The sequence below is a fragment of the Anolis sagrei genome, chromosome 5, assembly GCF_037176765.1.
Source record: "Anolis sagrei isolate rAnoSag1 chromosome 5, rAnoSag1.mat, whole genome shotgun sequence".
Taxonomy (NCBI): domain Eukaryota; kingdom Metazoa; phylum Chordata; class Lepidosauria; order Squamata; family Dactyloidae; genus Anolis; species Anolis sagrei.
In genome coordinates this window covers 185888697-185911490 of record NC_090025.1, presented here as the reverse complement: position 1 = coordinate 185911490, position 22794 = coordinate 185888697, and the positions used below count along the sequence as shown (strand labels likewise).

The 22794-nt window shown below is 36.9% G+C and overlaps 1 protein-coding gene across 1 annotated transcript in view; it reads left to right on the top strand.

The window, feature by feature from the left end:
• Positions 1-22520, top strand: part of ETNK1 (ethanolamine kinase 1) — a 36678-nt gene extending 14158 nt beyond the window's left edge. The window contains exons 2-8 of the mRNA XM_060776568.2: positions 1585-1844; positions 3130-3270; positions 3879-4021; positions 10761-10844; positions 12716-12876; positions 15688-15761; positions 16837-22520. Coding sequence (XP_060632551.2) covers positions 1585-1844; positions 3130-3270; positions 3879-4021; positions 10761-10844; positions 12716-12876; positions 15688-15761; positions 16837-16909 — 936 coding nt within the window. The 3' untranslated portion in view covers positions 16910-22520. The remainder of the gene's footprint in view (positions 1-1584; positions 1845-3129; positions 3271-3878; positions 4022-10760; positions 10845-12715; positions 12877-15687; positions 15762-16836) is intronic.
• The last annotated feature ends 274 nt before the right edge of the window (positions 22521-22794 follow it).

The window sequence follows — 22794 nt, the reverse complement described above, 5'->3', positions numbered from 1 at the left end:
CTCTTCCTTCCCTGTTCTTCCAACTCCTAAAAGAGTATACAGTAATGTTATCCTGACCACTGCTTCATTGTGACTTAATGAAATAGCAATAGGTTTGGTGTATAGTCACAACCACAGCAGCCTCTGCTGCCTAAAACTGGTAACTGCATAACAGTAAACATTAAAACAGGCCTGCACACTGAGTAGTAAGGGCTGAAATTAAATAGGCTAATCCTCTTGTGGCCGCAAATAGGTTATTATCAGCACTTGGAGGAAAGTGCTGAGAGTGCCTTGGACTGCGAGAAGATCCAACCAGTCCATCCTCCAGGAAATAAAGCCCGACTGCTCACTGGAGGGAAAGATACTAGAGACAAAGTTGAAGTACTTTGGCCACATCATGAGGAGACAGGAAAGCCTAGAGAAGACAATAATGCTGGGGAAAGTGGAAGGCAAAAGGAAGAGGGGCCGACCAAGGGCAAGATGGATGGATGGCATCCTTGAAGTGACTGGACTGACCTTGAGGGAGCTGGGGGTGGTAACGGCCGACAGGGAGCTCTGGCGTAGGCTGGTCCATGAGGTCACGAAGAGTCGGAGACGACTGAACGAATGAACAACAACAACAACAACACCTTGCTTTCCAGTTAAAGTATAATAAATAATTAATTAGGATTGTTGTTGTTGTGTGCCTTCAAGACATTTCATATTTATCACAGAGCGTTCTTGTTAAGATTCATTCAAAAGGGATATGCCTTTGTCTTCCTCTGAGACTGAGAGAGTGTTACTTACCTAAAGCTACTCAGTGGTTTTAACTTTGGACCTATTGTCCAAAGTTAAATCCACTACAACATGCTTTCTGAATTCTTTCTTTCTTTTTCTTTCTTTCTTCCCTCCTTCCTCCTCCCTTCCCTCTTTTTTTCCTACATCTCTTTTATTATTTCTTCCTTTCTCCCTCCTTCCCTTCTTTCCTTCCTGTAATCCTCCCTCCTTCCCTTTTTTGTCCTTCCCCTAATTTTCTCTTCCCCCATCCCTCTCTTTCCTTTTTTCCTGACCAGGAAGGCAGTGTAGGGCCCTCCATATCCTCATAGGGTAGCCCAGCCTCCTTGGACATTCACCAGGCCTCTACCATTTCCATGGGAATGATGTGAGCCTGGCAAATGGCTTGAGCTGCCTTTCACGGATCCTATCCTCTGCTACCTGCCTTCCTGGTCAGGCAGGCAGGAAAAGGCCGGATCCATGAGGGGCAGTCCAGCCTTCTTGTGCATTCACCTGGATTTCCTTTGATACCTAGCTAGTCTGATCTGGTGAAACAGATTATCTCAATTGAGGAATGGCTATAGGTGATAGATCAGCCTTTTTATGGAGGCGATACCTGGGGCTGTGGAAGATGTTAATAATAAATTATAATTATATCTTTCCCCCTCCTCAGTTCCATTTGTGAAAATCTCTCCTCTTTCAAAGGTACTTGTGTTTATAGAAGGACTTGACTAAATAAATGGATAACTTTGGAGTCAATCCATTGCTGCAGCTATTGTAAGCTACTTTCAGGACTATGATCCAAAAGGTAGTGTGTTGTATAACTGAATCTTTATTTCTATTCCTTTGCAGGTATTTACGGATGGCATCACCAATAAACTTATTGGCTGTTACAAGGGTGAAGAAATGGATGATGTTGTCCTTGTTAGGATTTATGGAAATAAAACAGAGCTGTTAGTTGATCGAGATGAAGAATTGAAAAGCTTCCGTGTTTTACAGGCCCATGGCTGTGCACCAAAGCTTTACTGTACTTTCAATAATGGCCTGTGCTATGAATTTATGCAAGGTGAAGCTCTGGATCCAGAACATGTTTGCAACCCAGAGATATTTCGGTAAGTTCTTTGGCACCACTCATTTCGTTTTTGGTACTTCATGTCGCTCCATTTCTCTAAACTAGTGCCATTTACTTATTTATTTATTTAGGTTGTCATCCAAAAATCTCCTAGGGCCATTTAAAAATATTTTCTCCTTTGTTCCTTATGTTGTGACCAGAATTGCTCCCATCTACAGTGTTCCTTCTTCAAGTGTGAACATGATATCTATTAATGTGCACATGCATTACAATAACCTCTTCAAATAGTTGGATTCCTGCCTGAAATCATTCTAACTTGCTATGTTCTATACTTCCCAGGTTTTTATGGCTTTGTCTTGAATGCAGTTTTTTTTGTTATCATAGACTAATTCTTCAATCATTTCTGTTAAGACTGGTGATACTTAATGCTTTTTTCCTGTGGTGTTCTGGCCTTTGCAATTTCCAGATTGCATTTGTGCTAAATTGTTTGAATTGACTGTTATGATGAGATCAGATAAAAATCATGTCAGATTTAATGTCTTATTTCCCACAGTTGTTAACCATTGCCTATGGAAAGATAGCCACCAGGATATGAAAGTTTAAAACCCTCTTCAGGTGTTAATTAACAGAGCCTGGTGTCGAGAAGCAAGCTGCCCTTCATTTGGAAGTAGCATACAGTCATCTTGTAGCAGCAAATTCTGTAGTCATTTTCTGGAGGGGAAATGCTACATTTTGCCTGGCCTTAGTCTCCCCCATAGTTCTTCACCTCAAGTTGTAGTATTATATAAGAGCGAGAAAATCTCAGTCCAGCATCTCCACATCATGCATCATTTTTATACCTCTTATGTTCTTCCGGGTTTGTCTTTCTTGTCTCCATCATTACATTTCCTCTTAGTAAAGAAACTGTCAAGATCATAGAATCATAGAGTTTGAAGAAACCACAAAGATGTTTTGTATATCATAAATGTTTTTGTAGCATAACAATAATAATATTTATTTATACCCCATCACCATCTCCCCCAACGGGGACTTGGGGTGGCTTACATAAGGCCAAGCCCAAACAACAAATTACAGTAAGTGCTGATAGTTCATAATAAGATGGGAGACTTGAAAAGTATGATGTTGATTGAAGGTGATTGTTGCATTGAAGGCTAAGACATTCCATACCAGTAACAACAGTTTGTCATCTCCACACATAGTCAGCTAATAAGCCATCACGTTATAAATAAAAAATTAAAGTGTTCTGTAAAGAGACTGATGAAAACATTTCTGTAACTATTGTTAAATTTTATTTTTATAGTAGTATTAATTCTAATCTTTTCCAGGCTAATAGCCAGACAGCTTGCAAAAATTCATGCTATACATGCCCACAATGGATGGATACCCAAGTCTAACATGTGGCTGAAGATGGGAAAATATTTCTCTCTTATACCAACAGAATTTGTAGATAAGGATTTGCACAAAAGGTAAGTAATAATTACACCAGGGATGGAGAATGCAAGCTGGATATGGTTGATGAGAGTTCCTACAAACCAATAGTTACCAATGAACAATGATACCCTATTTTTAAATATCTGTCATAGAATTGACATTCTTTATATGCTTGCAAACTGGTCTGTTGTGGTTTACTCCTGAATAGATGTGCAAATAGTTGGACTGTGCCAGTGTACATAGTAGGAAACTCCCATGCTATAAGGTATACATTTGGCCCCAGCCATTCTGGCTCTATGTAATCTGCCCCTATGTTCCACATGTTTCTGGCATATAGCACATGGCATAATTTTCAAATTAAGTTTGACTTCTAGGACAAAAGAAAAAAAAGCCAATCTCACCACTAATCTAAACTATTTCCATGATTGTTACTCTAAAGCTCATGAATGAACCTGGAGAAAGCTGCCCAGATTTAAGGATAAAAAAGTTCCTTCATGTTTATATGTGGGATTCTATGCCTATAGAGAGCTATTTTCATAGTACTCCACAACTGAACATTTTTGTGAGAGTAATTTTCCACTGCATATGTCTAAGGGCACAGTTCCTGCTAATTGAACTTTTTTTCTCTTTTGAATTTTAAAAGGTTTCTAAAAGATATCCCAAATCGTCAAATCCTTCAGGAAGAAATGGCTTGGATGAAAGAGAGACTGTCAAATCTGGGCTCTCCAGTGGTACTTTGTCACAATGATCTGTTGTGCAAAAATATAATCTACAATGGAAAACAAGGTAGGTACTGAACACTACTGTAAGTAACCTTTAAGGCTTGTTTTGTATTGGCTTAAACACGGGAGTAGCTTGGGGAGGGTGGATAATTATAACTGATCTTTGTTTTAAATTTCTTACAGTTGTTTGTAATTCGTCATTTGATGCTTGATGCTAATTTCAATGCCATAGTAACTTTTGTTTTAAATACTGTTTTAATAATTGTATTCTATTTAATACATGAGGGCTTGCAGAAAAGAATATTTTCCTGCATATAGCAGTCTAATATTGTATTATGTTGACAACAGAAAATTTTAGGGTGAGGTATAGTCTTAAGGGTCTTTGATCGAAACTTAACTGTTTGCATCAGCCTTGGGAGCAAATGTTTCCAGGTTACTGTGTATTATCTCTGTATTCTGATTTATCAGATATGTTGATGCCACCGAGGAATTCTTCATGGTGAAGTATCTGGAAAGATACTTTCCAAGACTCTGTTTATATCCTGCTGATGAGGTACATAGGTATCTTTATAGTTGAAGATTTTTTTTGTAAATATATTGGAGGTTGGAAGTCTTCTATAAACTGGCTAATTAGACTTGTTTTTACTATCAGTATTGGAATTTCTAAAAGGAATATTTTGTTCTAAGAAATGAAACATCTGTAGCTTATAATACATTCAGTGTTAATCTTGGTGATGAGATAATTGGTTATTAAATGATACTTTAACTAGAACAAGTAAAAAGCCAGCCTTGGGAATGCATATTTCCTGCCCTTTCCAGAGTCACTCCTCTTTCTCTTCTTGGCATTCATTGTGGGTTTTGCATTGCAGGTGCTCCACTTCAGACAAGTGACATTATAAACCTAAGACTGAATGAAACCTTGAAATTTTCAAACAGTGCTTACACAAGAACATTATTACCATTAAGCATATAATGCAGACCATAATTAATACTGGCAAAGGATAAAGAAATATGTAGAAGTCAAGGAGGAGCAGCAGGATTTGCACACCTAAGGATTGGTCCTGACTTGCAGACTGGCTTGCAGGAACCATTGTTACCTCTGCATAAGGTCTATCTCTTAATAGAATCAACCTGGATTGCTCATTTAGAAAGGAAAATAGGAGCAAAGGAAAAACAGTTTAAATAATGTTACGTTGAAATCATGGTTAGCTTTGGTAGAAGTTAAAAATAGATAAAATGTGACCCATATAAACTGCTGTAAGAAAACCATACATTCAGCTAGAGCTTTTTCAACATCTTCTCTGTAATAGTTCTCTACTGCTAATGAAGCAGACTACTCAATAAAGACACAAATTTCAATTTCCTAGTTTATTATTTTAATTTTCCTAGCGCAAAGGTTGATTTGACATGGTAAATATCTAATCAGATTATGGAAAAAATAGGTATCTTTTCATGTCTGTCATACTATTAAATAAATTCTTTACAATTAAAGATTCCCATTGTTTTTCATCCTTTCTATTTCAATCGATCAAATTTCTCCCAATCTTTCTTTTATTTTTAAATTAACATTGCATCATTTCCCATAGACCTGTCTTTGGGATTCCAGCACTGATTGGGTGTTAATATATTGTATCTCCTCTTCTAGCATGCTCACCACCCTTTGGAAAACTGCCTAGATTGTACTCCTTAGAATTGACTTTTCAAGTCCAGACATATGTTTGGAAAGAGAACAAAACTTGGTTGATACAATGAGAATAGTTGCATCAGATTGGAGAACACTGACTGTTCTGCAAAGACCTATTCATGACAGAACACCTCTTTCGTTAAGCATCAAGACAAAAAAAAATCACACTTGAAGAGCGTCAAGCCCAACTTTCACATTTTTGAAACGAATCTGCTGTCATTTTCTTTTGTAAACAGAATGGAGAATAAATCAATGAAAGCAATACATCAATTAGGAGCATTTCTACAAAACCAGTGTGTGAGTGTTTAGCGTTTGGGAACAGGGAGGGGTAAAGGGAGATCTCTCAGTATGGGTAATTGTTTGCATAAGTGTATGTAGTAGCTAAACTGTATCAAGTAACAATGAAGTTTAAAAAAATATCGTCGCACAACACATGCACAGTAAGGGCAGATCTCAGGTGTCCATCTTTTCTATGTGGTAGTTGTAGTTATCAAATGATAGGTGTTACTATCATTTGCTAACTCTCACTTGAGGACATCTTGCGAATTAGCCCTAAGATTTCTTAAGATTGCTTAAGATTTCTGCAGTGCTAAAATGTTGAGCATTGCTTTAATCTTGGACTTTATAAACCATGAGTAAAATACAAAAACTGTGTATTGTCTTGTATTGGGCAACAATGTTTATGGAATTGATACATAGTTTTAAAAGGAACAATTTTAGCAGTGGAAACTCAGCTTTAAATTTAACTTTAGCTGGACATGCAGTAAAACACAAATTTCTAACATGGTGCTAGTGTCACTGACGTGCGAAAAAGCTACTTGAGGCAGAATACAGATGTGATTTACTCCGTACTCTTTTCTTTTACAATATTTTCTCCTGCAAGATTTTTTACTGTCAAAAAAATAATGTACCACATCATTGGTCAACCCTTTTAATTTTATCTCTGTTAAAAGTTAGCAATGTGGAATCCAATGTATCACTTTAACTGAAAAGAGAATGATTCCCACTGACATTTTAAATTTTGTATATGGACTTTGTTTAACATTTTTATGATGCCATCCAACTTGATTTTATAGGTGAAATGTCAGGCCCAAATATATTAAAATAAATTAAATTGTTCCCCTTTTTCTTAGTTATTAATAAATAGCAGAGTGAGCAGTATTAATTTTTAGAGTACATTAGTATTAAGTTAGTTCTACGGAGAGTTTATTTATATTTGTTAGTTTTTCAATCTCAGCAATATACTGAGCTCAAGGTCCGCCTCCCCTTTTTATTCTCACAACAACATTTTAGAATACAGTAGGCTGAGAGTGGTTGGCTGAAAGTCATGCAGTAAAAAATGTGATTGAGCAAAGATTTTGAACTTTATTTCCCCATGTTCCACCCATTGAATTACTGTACACTGACACTCTTCTTTTTTTTACATAACTGCTTTGTTTCATTGTGTTTACCCTATCAAAGAATTGGCTGTACGTGTGTTGAGTTTCATTTTTTTTTCTTTGCTGAATGTACAGTAAAGTCTCACTTATTCAGCATAAATGGGCTGGCAGAACGTTGAATAAGCAAAAATGTTGAATAATAAGGAGGGATTAAGGAAAAGCCTATTAAAGGTCAAATTACGTAATGATTTCACAAATTAAGTACCAAAAAATTGTTTTACAACAAATCGACAGAAAAAGCAGTTCAATACACTGTAACGTTATGTAGTAATTACTGAATTTACGAATTTAGCACCACAACATCACGATGTATTGAAACAGCTGTGGATACGGGCAGGAGGCAAACCGTGTTGGATAATATAGAAAGTTGAATGAGCGAAGGTTGGATAAACGAGACTCTACTGTTTTCTCATCAATTTCTCTCTTCTAGTGCAATCCTATTTATGTTGACTTGAACATAAATTTCACCGTGTTCAATGGGGAGAAAAAGTTTGTGAACACCTTTGCCGCATTTCCAAAAAAAATTATTAGGCTTCAATCAGACACTATAATTCTACATACAGAGCAAGAGATGAAACAAATGACACACAAACGTGATGCTGTTCTAACATTTCTTTTTCATTCACAACATATGCTTGTATGTTACTGTAGGGATATTTTTATTTCCTAGACAATATTTTCATTTAGGTTATTTTGGTAGTATGACCATGTCTGGTTATAACATTGTCTTGAAGCTTCTCCAGTGATAGTGGTGAAGCAGAACCCCGAACACTTAGAAATTGTTTTGTAACTCTTCTAGATTGATGTGTAGCAGCTATTGTGGCTTTTCTGAGTTGCTCCAAGATAGATTTTGGTTGTAATTTGACATATTTTCACACAGCTATATGTTAAACCAATAAATAAATATAAAATCTGATCTGATTTCTTCCCCTGAAATTTCATGCTGTTTAAGGGACTGTAGAAAACATAGTTTTGCTTCGCACAACATAATCTAAAAATGCTATCGATCACTTTTGCAGAAATGGCTTGCAGAATTGTAACTGCCCTAAATACTTAGTGTCTGTCTTCCATATCTTCATGAAGCAGCACTAGAAAATAATGTTATATACTACTGTTGTATTCTCTGGATTGTCTTCATTATCTGAGTGGCTTTTTGTGTAATGTCTTCATCTTTGTCTTCTCCTGATTTCCTTTCCTCATCCATATGTCTGATTTGAAAAATGTTCACAACTGAATAGCCATAACTGTGAAAGAACACTTCCCTAACTATTGCTATATTTTTGAAAACATTTTTATTCAATGCAGTGCTGAGCTCAAGGAACTCAGGGTAGCTCCCTATCATTTGTACACCCAAAATTTATTTTCTAACCAGAAATATTTCGGATAGGATTTTCAAAAATGATATTTGCAAATATACCTCTGCTCACAGTTTAAATAACTTATTTTTTTTAGTCTAAAATGTCACTGATTGTAAGATGCCCACTAAATTCAGTAGCACCAACAAGGAAAAAAGCTTTGTATAAAAAGCAGCCGTGATTCTAAGTCACATCCCATGTATAGAGATGTTTAGAAATGAGTCCCTTTGGGGAAAGAGGGTGGAATATACATTATTATTAATATTAGGGGGGGGGAAATATGTCTTAGAACTGAGGAAATAGCTTTGATGGAAGCACAAGGTTAACTACTTTCAAAGAGGTGGAAAGCCACTCCCCCAAGGACCTGGGAAACTTTCCTTTTAGATAAAGAACGAGTCGTCTTCATGAATTAATCGTGCATGCAGTTATGCTTTGTACCAGGAATAAAAACAGAAGGACATTACTCTTAGAAATGGATGGAATTGTGCTTGACCACAGAGACGTTTCATAGAATTCAAAAATGAAAGGCAGTAGTACATCTTGAACATTTGTATTTCTTGCAAAACTTAAATTTAAGGCTGAGTTCCACTGTCATGTGAGTCTGGAAAAGGAAGTGCAGTGAAATGCAGAACTTTCTATTTAAAGTTTTGTGTCTTGTCGAATATGAGATTGCCAAATTTTCTTCATCTGCTACAGATTAGGTATGCCATTGTTGCTGCCAAGTGGCGGCGTGCACCGTGCTACTTACAGGCACTGACTGGAGGTTTATCGCATCACTTGTTCGCATGCACCTCCCCCTAGGAGAGCACGGAGCCTGGTAACAGCCTCATCTGTATCTTAGCTTCATTTTCTTATTTTGTAATACTGTTAACTGTAACTGGAAATTAGCATTTTTTTTTTAAAAAAAGCAAAGGTTAGTTGGTGGTGTTATCGACACTGCACACACACGTTGTAATGTATAACTTGATTGTAAAACGAATGTTAATCTTAAGTAACTGTCTTAACATTTCATGCATGCAGGCCTGTCACCTGCGGTTTTTATCGTTTTGTTTTTCAAATGCAAACGTGGGGAAATACATAAATGGACTGCTTTTAAAAGTTAGCTCCATTGAATAGCAAAAGAAGAGTTGGGCTATGTTTTTGTATTATAAGATTGCCTGAATGGTTGTGGGAAACAGTGGTCATTTAGAAGGTATAAGAATTCATTTCATGATTTGCCTGTAGGGTGTAAATTACTCTCTGGCTTTGGCATGTAAGGAAGGTGATATGGGAATCTGTAAAAACTTAAAATGTTTTGAATATATTCTGAAAATCTTGCTTATAACACATCTATGCTACACATATACACTGCTTTTTATCAGTTCAGTGTGACAATATACTTCTTTGTCCTATCCTGGAAAGCCATACTGTAAAAGAATAGGACCTACTACAAGTCCTCCCCCCCCCCCCCCCCCCCGAGCAGTTTTTCCCCTGTTGTTCCCTTAGAAGAGGGAATGGCTGCTTAAGCTCTCTGATGTAGATGAGGATTTCTAGCAAAATATTCTAGCAGTGGGAACACCTAACGCTTAAGATCACACTGCATCATGTTTCAGCAAAATGCTGTTCACTATTATAAGGCAATGTATCCCCCCCCCCCCAAAGCCTAGATTAGTAAAATGTGAGCTAGAAAGATGTGCATATTGATTTGAAGCCTAATGCTGCTTGGTTTCTTCAGATTTCTAGTTAAAATCTGAGAAACATGAGATCTCAAGAGTGAGGGCTATTTGAACCTTTATATAACTTGTTTCTGAACAGTGTATATTAATAGTTAATTCTACAGCTTTTATTCTAGTATTAGACAACTTATTTGGAACTATATATATATATATATATATTGCATTATAGTTGAAGTGGTAAGTTAAGAGTCCACTTAAATAAGGAAATATTAGTTCAAAAATGATGCAGCATGCACCTTTCTTTGTGCAAAACTACTGGTTTTAAACTTTCTAAAAGTTGCCTTTGAATATACTAGCTAATAATGATACAAATATACAAATCAAGTAGTTATCTCTATTTAAAAATTAGGTAACAGACGCCCTCCTGTGGTATGAAAGCAAAATTGATGTTAGTTTATGTTCCATGGACTCATAATCAAAATACATTTTCAGTACGCCCATTTCTTTTAAATGAAATAGAAACACAGTCTTGTTCCTGAATGTCTTAGAAATGCATGCAACTGAGCACAGCAGACCGGAACACATTGACAAATGTTAAAAGGCACAGTAAAGATTCAGTGTATAGTGCTATACTTACTCTTACAAATTTTCCTTTTTGTGTCTCGTGTAGGTGATGTTCAGTTCATTGACTACGAATACTGTGGATATAATTACCTGGCTTATGACATTGGGAACCACTTCAATGAATTTGCAGGTAGTTTAGTAGATTGAGTATAGCAGGTTAATGAGAATTAAATTAATTGCTGTCACAGGGCTCCATATTGGAGTATTTTAAACTCTATGCTTCTTTGTTGTTCTTCTCTTTATCCTTTGTGCATGCACAGTAAGTGGTGGGAAGAAGCCAAGCTGTGGTTTTAACACAGGTGTTGAATTCTCTAGAACAGGCAATTAATGGCAATTAATTTATGCCTAGCTCATTTAGGATTTGTGTGAATCTTTTTTGCTCCCTAGTGAAAGCAGAACCCCAGAAGCCTCTTTTTGGCAAAAGGGAAGAATGGCAAAATGGCCTGTGGAGTGCTACTGGCCATTTTGCTTTGTCTTCTCTGTGCGTACCATCCTGTATGTGCCATTTTTTTTTCAAAATGAAAAGTGACCAGAGTGGGAAGTATAATCATTTCCTGCTTGGAAAAAAGACTTGTTGTTGTGTTGTTGTTCAAATTCTGCCTTTCACCTGATGATGGAATTTAAGGTCACTAAAGAATGTTAAAAGCAATACAAAAATCAGATTAAAACGTAAGATTAAAAACAGTTTAACTGTTTTAACATTAATAATCTTACAGTGCATTAAAATACTACTTACAAACCCCTACAAACCTTCAAAAGTACCACACAGCATTAACAGCCTGGTGCTCGTTGTTTTGTTAAAAGCCTGGCAGAACAGAATTATGTTTACCTGCTGCCAGAGGGAGGGCTGTCTTGACCTCTCTAGGGTGAGAGTTCCAAAGTCTGGAAGTAGCCACCAAGAAGGCCCTTTCCCTCGTTCTCACCAGGTGGGTTTGACAAGATGGCGGGACAGAGAGAAGGGCTTCTCCAGACAATTATAGAGTCCCAAGGGACTCATAAAGGGGGATACAATTTTTCAAAGAGCCTGAACCTAAGCCATGTATGTCAGGAACACCACTTTGAATTGTGACTGGAAATAAACTGACAGTAGATGAAGCTATTGCTCCCTATATCCAGTTCCAGTTAGCAAACGTCCTGTAACTCTTTGGGTCAGTTGAAGTTTCTGAATTGTTTTCAAAGGCAGTCCCATGATAGATTGCATTTCAATAATCCTAACATGATGTAATTAAGGCATGTACTATGATGCCTAGATGTCGACTTCTCTAGGAACAAGTGCAGTTGGTGTCATCTCTGTATGAAAGCACTCTGGGGGCTGAAACTTGGGCCACCAGGGTCAGAGTTAAATCCAAGTATACACGCACCATTGAAAATTTGCATTTTCAGGGAAATGTAACATCATCTAAAATAAGCCAAATCCCTGTCCCCATATTTGTCTTTGAACTGTGATGTCTAGATTAAACTTCAATTTATTTGTCCTCATCTAGTCCATTAAAGATGCAAGACACCAGCTAAGCACAGGAACAGCTTCCTTGGAACTAGATGGAAAGAAGCAATAGAGCTGGGTATCATCTTCATACTGATGACATCTGACCCAAAACTTTAGACAATTTATCCTAGTGGTTTCTTATAGATGTTACATAGCAGACTGAACATGACAGACTCTGTTTACCAGTGGCCAATGGGCTGAGCTATATGTGCAAAGTAATAATATATGTTATGGTATTTGCTCTTATGAAATGACAGGCCTGCGCAATTCACTTTAGGATACATCTGGTTTTAATTTACCAAAAGTAGCACATCATGGTTTCTTTTTCTTTTCTATTAGATCCGCACATTTTAATTTCCTTGACATTCTCATAACAGCACATTTGTACCACAAGTTTAGTGTGTACAAATGTGTTCAGTGAGTTAGGGAGCGAAGAACATATAACATGGCATGCACAAATTTGTACCGTCTTTGAAAATTTCAAACTCTTTTTAAAATGAGATCCTCTCTTTTAGGGGTGAGTGAGGTAGACTATAGCCTCTATCCTGACAGAAAACTTCAAGAGAAGTGGCTGAGGGCTTACCTGGAAGCCTATAAGGAATACAAAGGATTTGGAACAGATGTCAGTGAGAAAGAGGTTGAAGTGCTTTATGTCCAAGTCAACCAGTTTGCCCTGGTAAGTTGAAGACTTCTTTGGTTTACACACATGAGATGTTGCCTTTTCATACAAAAAGATTTAGGTTTTACCAAGGAAATGTATTTCTTTGTCGGGAATCTTTATCTTGGCAGCTAGTACACACCAAAGAAAACTGGAAAAATCTTTATCTAATTCGAGCCAATTCTAGCTTTTTGAGAAGTAAATTGATCTTAAACATTCATTATCTGACTGTTACTAGAGAGCAGATCCAAAAAATCTGCAGTATATTATTTGTGAAAAGTTGTGGAAGTCTGTAAAAGCATAACAGAATTCTTACATGAGGTGACGTTTGGGTTCGTCTAATCTGTTGTTGAAACATGTAGATTGTTAAACGCCTGTCCTGAAGACAACTAGAATATTGCATTTTCGTAGGTGTGCGTCACTCACCGATTTCAAGGTAGTTTTTGACCCCTCATTCTTCTTAAAAGCTTTTCTGCTGCTTTTATAATGAGATTCCACCTCCAACTCCAGTAATTGGGTTTGACTTAAATAAATCATTGTCGGGGAAATTTTCTCCCTTGTACAAGAGAAGTTGTTGTGCCACAGTTATTTACAGCATTTATATTCCACCCTTCTCACACCGAAGAGGACTCAGGGCAAATCACAGAACACATACATAGCAAACATTCAATGCTGTTAAACAGACAGGATAGACAACAGAAGTATTATGTCAGCTTTGGTGTCCTGGGGGTTGGGCTCAATTCTGGCCACAGGGGGGTGCTGTCGCTCCATCCTCTATGATGAAGAGCCTTGATCACAGACTTCCTCCTTCCTTTTGATCACCAGCATTTTTCTGGTATTTCTTTTGTGGTGCTGTAAAATACCTCCCCATTTAAGTGGTACCTAATTTCTCTACTCACAGCTCACAGCTGTTTTCAAACTGCTAAGGTGGACAGTAAGATGAGCTCAAGGTCGGGTGTTCACCCCGACCCGGGCTTCGAACTGCGAACCTTTTAATTGGTAAGATCTATTGCTGCCGGTGATTGACCAGCTATGCTAAAGCCTGACCCATTATTGTATTTCATGACTACATACTTTAAAGCTGTGGGTGTAAGTGGCCTCTTCAGCTTTTTGACAGGGTCAGTATTTCAAGAATGGGCCCTGCTCCAGAGATCAACACTTTGAGTAGGATTGAAATGGCTTATGTTTGCACAAAGAATAAGTATTCCTACTTGGCAGAATGGTAAAGTAGAAGTGCATATTCTGCATAGGTGAAGCAGATCATGTTGGTACAGTCGTGTTTTGATAGCTTTCAAGATTATTGTGAAGTCTTCCTGCTAGAACTTTTTAGGGAAGCAATTTGTTTCTTTACTTTACCTGGAAAAATACAAAACAATTCACTACTTTTAGCATGATTATCCTTTCCCCAGGCCAGGTATCAAAACGACCATATTTGTGTATCACCTCCCAGCCTACAAGGGCTTCCAAGGCAATAAACAAAAGAAAAACCAATTAAACAATGCAGAGATTAAAACATTCTTAAAACACATAAAATAAATGCTTTAAACCTCCTAAAAGCAATCTTTAAAAACTCTAGAATCCAGTTTTAAAGCAGTTAAAACTGTAATTTCAAACATTGAATGCTATGTAGAACAGCACTGTTTTGGCTGTCCGCTTGGAGCTCTAAAAATGGGGCCAATTTAACCTTCATGTGGGGATTTCCACAGTTGTGTTGCTACAGAGCAAGGCCTGTTATGTTTCGCTACCAATATAACTTCATGTGGTCTCCCTGGACAGGGCCTCCTCTGAAAATCTAAAATTGCTGGCATGTTTGTGTGGAGGAAGGCAGTTTTACAGATAGCTTGGCCGGCCCTAGGTCATTTTTGTAGGTCAGCACCACATCTTGGAAGCAAATTATTATTATTATTATTATTATTATTATTATTATTATATTTATATCCTGCTTTTTCTCTCCATACGGAGACTCAAAGCGGCTCACAACTAAAACTATTTCAGTACAACTTCAAATATACAAATATTAACACAGTATTAAAACAACATTAATATTAAAACAATCAAGGTTAAAACCATAGAAACATATAAAATCACATCACAAAAGCACAACAGCCGTTGATGGTCGCAAACACCTTCATTTTTAAAAGCTTGCCTGAATAGAAAGGTTTTAGCCTGCCGCCGGAAGGAGAGCAGGGAAGTGGTCATTCTGGCTTCCCTGCGCAAGGAGTTCCAAAGTTGTAGAGCAGCCACTGAGGAGCCAATGTATTCTTGCAAAACTATAGCAGCATAAAATTATGGAATTAGAGGAGGCTGTAAGGACCATCGAGTCCAACGCCTGCCAAAGCACTTCTGACAAATGGTCATTTGGTTCTATCTAAAAACCTCTGGAGAAGGGAGTCTCCACCACATTCCAAAGCAGCATATTCTACTATCAAACTATCAAACAGCTCTTCCTAATGTTTAGGTCAAATGTCCTTTCTTGTAGCCTGAACCCATTTCCCCATGCCCTAATCTCCACCAGTCTCTAAAATGCATACCTGATGCCAGTTTGGCTGCTGCATTAACTGCAGATTCTGAACCCGTTTCATAGAGCTCAGCAGAGTAGTTTAATTGGGTAGCAACTAAGTCATGAACCACTGTGACCAAGTATGCTTTTCCTAAGAAAATCACAGTAGCTGAAGCTGGGCATTGCAGCAAGGTGGCTTTCCAAGAGCATGGCCTTCATGCAAGACCATCCCCAAGCTATACATTTGATCTTTCAGATGGAGTATAACACCATCCACAAAAGGCTATGATCCCAACTAACAGACTTTACTGTTGTGTTTTACTTTATAGGCTTCTCATTTCTTCTGGGGATTGTGGGCCCTAATTCAAGCCAAATACTCTACCATTGACTTTGATTTTCTAGGGTAAGTAACTGCCAGCACAACCTTGCACACCTTACACAGAATAAAGTCCCAAATGATTTCTCTCGTTCTTAGTCCCAGGAAATGTGTATAAAACCACAGCCTTTGTTCTGATGTCAGATTATACTTCTGTGAATAGTTTTTGAAGCACAGATGTAATGTTTAGGTTTGAGATATGAAATATTATCCATACCTGCTTGTTATTGAAAGATATATTGCCTCTGCAAATAGTTTCCAAATCTCAAAAGTGCTTAAAATAATAGAAATAAATATTGGTGTTCATCCACCTGCTGTTCAATTGTTTGAAGCAAAATTTCCTTCTACCTTAATATTTACTCAGTTCACTCTACATGCCAGTCTAAACTTTTGTAAGAACATACAATATATGCTGATAACAAGCATTGGTTGAAACATTACAGAATACTCTGGCATCACTGTGTAATAACAATTCTGTTCACATTGTTTATTAGAGCAGTTGACTCTTGACTGGATGAAATAGCTTAGGAAATAATAGCATGATTCCATCAACTCTTAACTGACATTTTGGCATGAAAACCTTTTCCTACTACAGTAGAGTCATGCTTATCCAACCTTCGCTTATCCAACGTTCTGTATTATCCAATGCAGTCTGCCTCCTGCCCGGATCCACAGCTGTTTCAATACATTGCAGTCTTTTGGTGCTAAATTCGTAAATACAGAAATTACTACATAATGTTACCGTATATTGAACTGCTTTTTCTGTCCATTTGTTGTAAAACATGTTTTGGTACTTAATTTGTAAAATTATAATGTAATTTGACGTTTAATAGGCTTTTCTTTAATCCCTCGTTATTATCCAACATTTTCGCTTATCCAGCGTTCTGTTGGCCATTTATATTGGATAAATGAGACTCTACTGTACTTGAATGCTGCAATAGAATTTGCCGGTTTTTCAAATGTGCAAGGCACTAAAATACCACTAGATGGCAGGATAAAACTAAGGTTCACTATACAAAAAAATTATGTGGGAAACATTCTGTTGAATTGTACCTCAGAAGCAGTAATTAATTGTTTTGATATTTTTAAATTTTCCCCATAGGTATGCAATTGTTCGCTTCAATCAGTACTTCAAAATGAAGAACGAAGTCATGATGCTAAAACTTCCTGAGTAACAACGGAGAACTTCCTTATCCACACCTGGATAAGATTCCTTACAGTTTTTTTCCCCCTGCGTATAGACCATGGAAAAAAGCTAAACATTTGTTAGTTTTGTAATGTTCCTATGGTGTTTTTTTGCTTTTTATTGCCTCTAAACATCACTCTTTTAATGTGAAACCTGAAACAAAGATCTTACTGATGTTGTAGAAGGAATAGAAACATTAGATTTATAAAAGAGAAAGAGAGCCAATTTAATCCTTTCTCTTGTAATTTTTAACATGATACATGAATTATTTATTAGGAATTTTAACATTCCATTGCTGCTTTTCCTCAGTTCTCTCAAGAGAGTGAGTGCAGACTGTAATACTTTAAAGCTTTTACATCATAAGTAACATTGGGATAGTACAAAATTGTCTAACTGCAAGCTGTACAGTGTACAAGATGTATCTGGACAGGAGCAGTTTGCACTGAAGTAGAAGTCACTGATACTGTCAATAGAGCTGGGATGAAATGAGACAAATCGGTGTTCAAGCTGTTACTGCTCTAAACTCTGCCTAATTGCCAAGGGCGGTGGTTGGATTTCCTCCTTGTGTAACATACAGATGCAAAAATTTCATAAATCTGCTCTCACACTAAGGAGAACTTACAACCAATTACTCCCCTGTGCAGAGTTCAGTATTGTAGGAGAAAGTTTCTAACTTCAATCGTAAGCTTTAAAAGACCACTTTCCCAGAGTGTCACACAACTTCAACACATTGACATATAGTGCAAGGGTAGATATGCTTGGTAGAAGCCAACAAGGACAAGCTGCTGAGCAATTCTGTAGTGTCTGGGTGCAAAACTAACCATTGCATTTCATACTCTAGTCATTTTTTTTGTCTTCTAATTTTTCTTTGACTTACGTTTTGGTCTTCGGTCTTTAGATCTCTTAACTTGCTAGAGTTTCTGTTTCTTTGTGATGATGGCGAACTCACAACTAACCCAAGTCGTTCTTGGAAAGGATGGCATTTGAAGAGTGAAACATTGATCAGGAACACTTTTCCTCCCTAAAAGCTATCCTACCAAGAGCGATTTGATTTTCAAAAATGTGAAATGAAACACAAATGTTTACTTAGCTACTGAGTGTGTATGCGTGCATGAGTGTGCACACACAAGTGCACATGTGCGTATGTTTAAGAATGGGGAAAGGCTTTAAGTAACTGCACCAAGTTGAGTAGTCACACAGAAAACTCTTAGTCTGAAATTTCACTTTGGTCACTTAAGTGCCCATATGTACAAAGTTTGTGATCATAAACGGTATGTGTAAACCCAAAAATACCTTAAGTAGAAATATTATGGGGAGCCTGTTGCACAGACTCAACAAGGATATTTATTCAGAATTATTTTATAGAACTCTGTAAAATAAACATCTCAAAAATATATAAGACTGACTTGTTTAGTGATACATGCACCAATCATAAGACTGGCTTTTTTAGTGATACATGCAGCAATTAACATGGATGGAAATTTCACCCCAGGAATCATTACATAACCTTCTGTTTATTTACAAAATCAAAACCATGATTTTATATATATATTGAGGTTGTATTATTTCAAAATCCACAATGTTCAAACTCCTTGCATAGGAGAAGTTCCATTAGGCCTTGAAACTAGTCAGTAGAAAGTAGGCTGCAGTCTGAAATCTAGTTAGTCTTACAAATTTAATACTAATGGACTGTGGATCTGTACCTTTAAGAAGCATTGTTAGCACTTACCACTATTCTTTCGCAAATTGGTCAGTTTCTTGTACTGTTCAGTATTGAGCCCAAGTACTTAATGGTAATATGTAACTCATCAGGTAAAGGATGTTTCTAGAGCTATAAAAATCAAAACAAATATTTTCTCCAAATAACTGAGTTTATAGATATTGTATTATTTCCTGCATTTTCAGCACAGTCTTCAATGACATATTTTTTCACCTGGTGGTTAGATGAATTTAGGAAATCAAAGTATTCAAGACCTTGATTTTTCAAACCTTAAAATTGCAGAAAATCAAGTCATTCTTTAGTAAGTTACAGTTTGCAAAAAGAAAATATATGTTTCAAATAAAATATTGCATATTGAAATACTGGAACTAATTCTTACAAATTGGCAAGTTTTAAGAAATCCTTCTTAATAGCTGTTTGTCTTATGAATCAAATAAGCTCATTTTTGGTATTTCTAGGCAGGAGGTGATATTTCAAGCGGCCCTTTCCCGGTTTATCCAATTGAATATGTAAGAAAACAGTTCAAATGTTTGTTTTGCTGAAGGGGGAAAGAGACAGGCACTTGTTTTTGTCCTTAGGTTCTAGACTTTTAAAAAACTTTTGGAGAGCCTGTATTGTTCTCAGACTGAGCTTAAAGACCAGTAAGACTTGAGATTATGACTTTTCCATTAAAGGAAGTCTAATTTAATCTTCTGACTAGATGTCAACCTCATATTGCTGTATTTTCAGCGTATTCCAAAGCAGAAACAGTTGAAGTTACTTGAAGACATCTAGAACACAATTATGAACATACGAGTTTGAAAACTAGTGGATTTTGCTTAATTTAGAGAATGGAAGGTTACATCTTGTTTCCTTATCAAATGGCTTCATCCCTTCCATCAACTGAGACTATCTTGTCCCCAATTTACAATGAGTTCTTGAGAAGGTCTTCTCTTGGAAGATAACACTGTTCCCATGTCATTCATATGTTTCATCAGGTACTTGAACTTTTTTTTCTGGAGCTCTAGAAACAACCTTATGTAATTCCGGCTGTGACTTGCCAAGAAACTGTTCTGTTGCCTTTACTATTAAACTAAAGATTTTGAATGCCATCACCAGTGACACTGCAGCAGGATACTGGAAGTAGAAACAGGGTCATTAGCAATGGCATTCGGTCCTGCGCAACATCAGCCTACAGACCATGGTGGCCTAGTAGCTTTTGTAAAGCAGAAGCATTTGAAGTTTTCACCCGGCAATCAGACCAGTTTAACCATCATACCTGATTGGTCCAGACATTACATCTTTCTAGGAATTGGAATTGGCATTGGCTTATAAATTGGGAGAGGGGTTATTTTGAACTCTGGCCTGGGGTTCTCAATGTGAATTTTGTAGAACGCTTAGCTTATCTGATTTATGGTAACCGGGTCTGACTGTGTATATAAAATAGTGTAAATAACCATTTGTAAATTAGTGTGAAATGTATGGTACCTTGCATTTATGAATTTATGTATTTCATTGTACTCTCCTTTTGTAGAAATGTTGATGTAAAGAAAAATCCAGTTCTTGACATGTGCTGACCTTTCATTGTTAAATTGACCACACTCAAGGGTAAACTGTTGGGGAGCCATTGGATATAGTACCTGGAACTAAACACTAACTTTCATAATGCAGCCTTTCCATTGTGCCTGTAGTGTCTGCTTGACTTAAACCAGAGGAAATATTCAGTCTGCAAGTTAAGTTCATGAAAATGGCCACTATTCCAGTAAGCAGCAGATTGGACACTTCAAAGAAAACCCCCTTTTCTTGTTTGAAGATAAATGATAACGTTTTACTATGAGGCCAGTTACAGGTGTGCATAGATAGTTGGATTTTGCTGAAAAAATGTGCATGTTACTCTCATAACAAAATTAACTCTTTGGGAGTAAAGATTGTGAAAGCTTTTTAGGCAAAAAAAGTTGCTATGTTTATGTGGCATGCAGAAAAGAGGCTAAAAAGTAAATGGAAAAATCTGATTTTCAAGAACTTCAGGTATTCTCCCCCCCCCCCCCCCATTTATCCCTGTTAACTGTTTAAGGATGTATTACATATCTGTTGTTGTCCCTGTTGTTGCAAATTGGCTTTCTGGAGGGGAAAATATTGGCCAGTTTGTGGGGGCTGCTGGAGTTGCATGCATTCAGGGTTATCTTTCTACCATGGCAAAAAATATAGACTCAGATTTCTAAATCAGTCCTCTTGTTTAGAAAAGGCCTCTCATTTAGAAGCTGGTTGTTGTTAACCCTGTAGCATTTTCAAAGAAACCAATATTACATTTCAGTGAACCCAGCTCTTAATGCTCATTTAGTCATATGGGATTATTTCCACTTCGCTTCAGCCCCAGATTTGGCCTTCTACTCCTGCCCTTCCACATAGCTTTGTCCATAGTTCATCCAAAATAGTTCAGTGTCCATTTAGTTTGGCTCCCTACTTTTTGATACCACATCCAATAGACTTCTCATTGTCAAAATTATGAACAAATAATATCCTAGCTCATATGGAGCAAGGGTATTAAGAAATTCTAGACCTTGAATTAAGAAGATTCTGAAAATGTGGTAAGGTAAATAGTACATATTAATGAAAATAATACATACTAACATAGTGATTAATTAAAATGTTCTTTAGCTAAATTCAAACTGGTTTTCACCAAATAATTCTGTTAGTGTGTTACCATCCTAATTTCCCCAAAATTGCAACTTTTCAATTAGTTCTGATTGTTCAATCTCAACAAATCTTTACTTTTTCTTATAGCACTAGAGTTTGCTGAGCTCTTTTACTTTTAAAAGGTGAATAAAGATTTGCCTAGAATTAGAAGTGTAAAAAAGCAAAATTCTGGGCACTTGTAGCAAAATCTTGACATTTTGACCACTTCTTGGACTCTGGAACCTAGATTATGAGGCCTGGATGACAGGTTCCTTCATTCAAACATTGCTCTCCATCTGGATAAGGCCAGTACTAATTCACAGACTGGATATGAAGGTGACTAGCAAATATGCTTGTTGTACAATATTGAAACTAGAATTACTGCAGAAATTGTAAAGTCTTGAATCCTGTTAGTCCCAACTAGAGTTGACTCATTAAATACACGGAATTTGTCTTTTACTCGCCTTTTAACACCATAGGGCTATTCTAATTGGGACTAATAAAGCTCGGCTTAATAGTGTTAGAGACCAACCTTAGGCTGCAAGGTGATATACTCTTGAGGACAAGACAAAATGCTGTCAAGAGCAACATCTGTGGGAAAAATAGGGTCTGTAATGGACATCATTTGTAAGGTACATTAAAGGTACTACCTGGACTTCATTAATCTCTGGCGAGTATAACCAAACTTCTCAGCGCATTCTGGAATGCCCTTTGTATACAGTTGTCCTTTTGCAAAGGTAGACCATAATTGTGTCAGGCTGCTTTATATTTGTTGCAAATAGTCTCAGCACTGAATATCTTCTGGTACCTCAGGTAATTAAACTTCGCATTTAGCAGTTTACTGGTTTCATCTTGAGGCCTGCTGTTAATATCTCTCTGAGAACGGTGCACAAGGAGAACGTCCTGGACCTTTTTGTCATCTCATTACACTTTGAAACCTATGTCTGTTGAGTCCAATCTTGTCCTGTGAAAGGTTTGCCTGTCTGAAGAAAGGGAAAGGTAACCTCATCTGTGTGTTATGAATGGAATTAAACTGTGCATTCTGTTCATTGGCTTGTATTGGAGTGAAATGTTTTTTCTTTTCTTTTTAAGCTAAGCATTGTTGAAGCTATGTAACAAGGCCTTTTACCATTGATTTCAATGAAGGAATGTATCTTGAAAAGAGATTTATATTATGTAAATATTTCAAAATTGGTTGTAACAATAAAGCTGGTTTCTAACTGTACTAGTGGTTTTTATTCCAGTGGTTTTATTGACAGCTGTTCATACAACCCATAGTAAATCTTTTTTTTTTTCTGGTGCAAGATGTTCCTCAGAAAAAGCAAATTTTCATCAAATACAATCTTTCAAGGATAGTACAGCCGGTCCTCAAGTTACAAACAAAATAGGCTCTGTAGTTTTGTTCTTAAGTTGAATTTGTATGTAAGTATGTAAGATGGAACAGGTACATTTTTCAAATGTAACTCCAGCCAATATCTATTTATTGATTTACAGCTTTT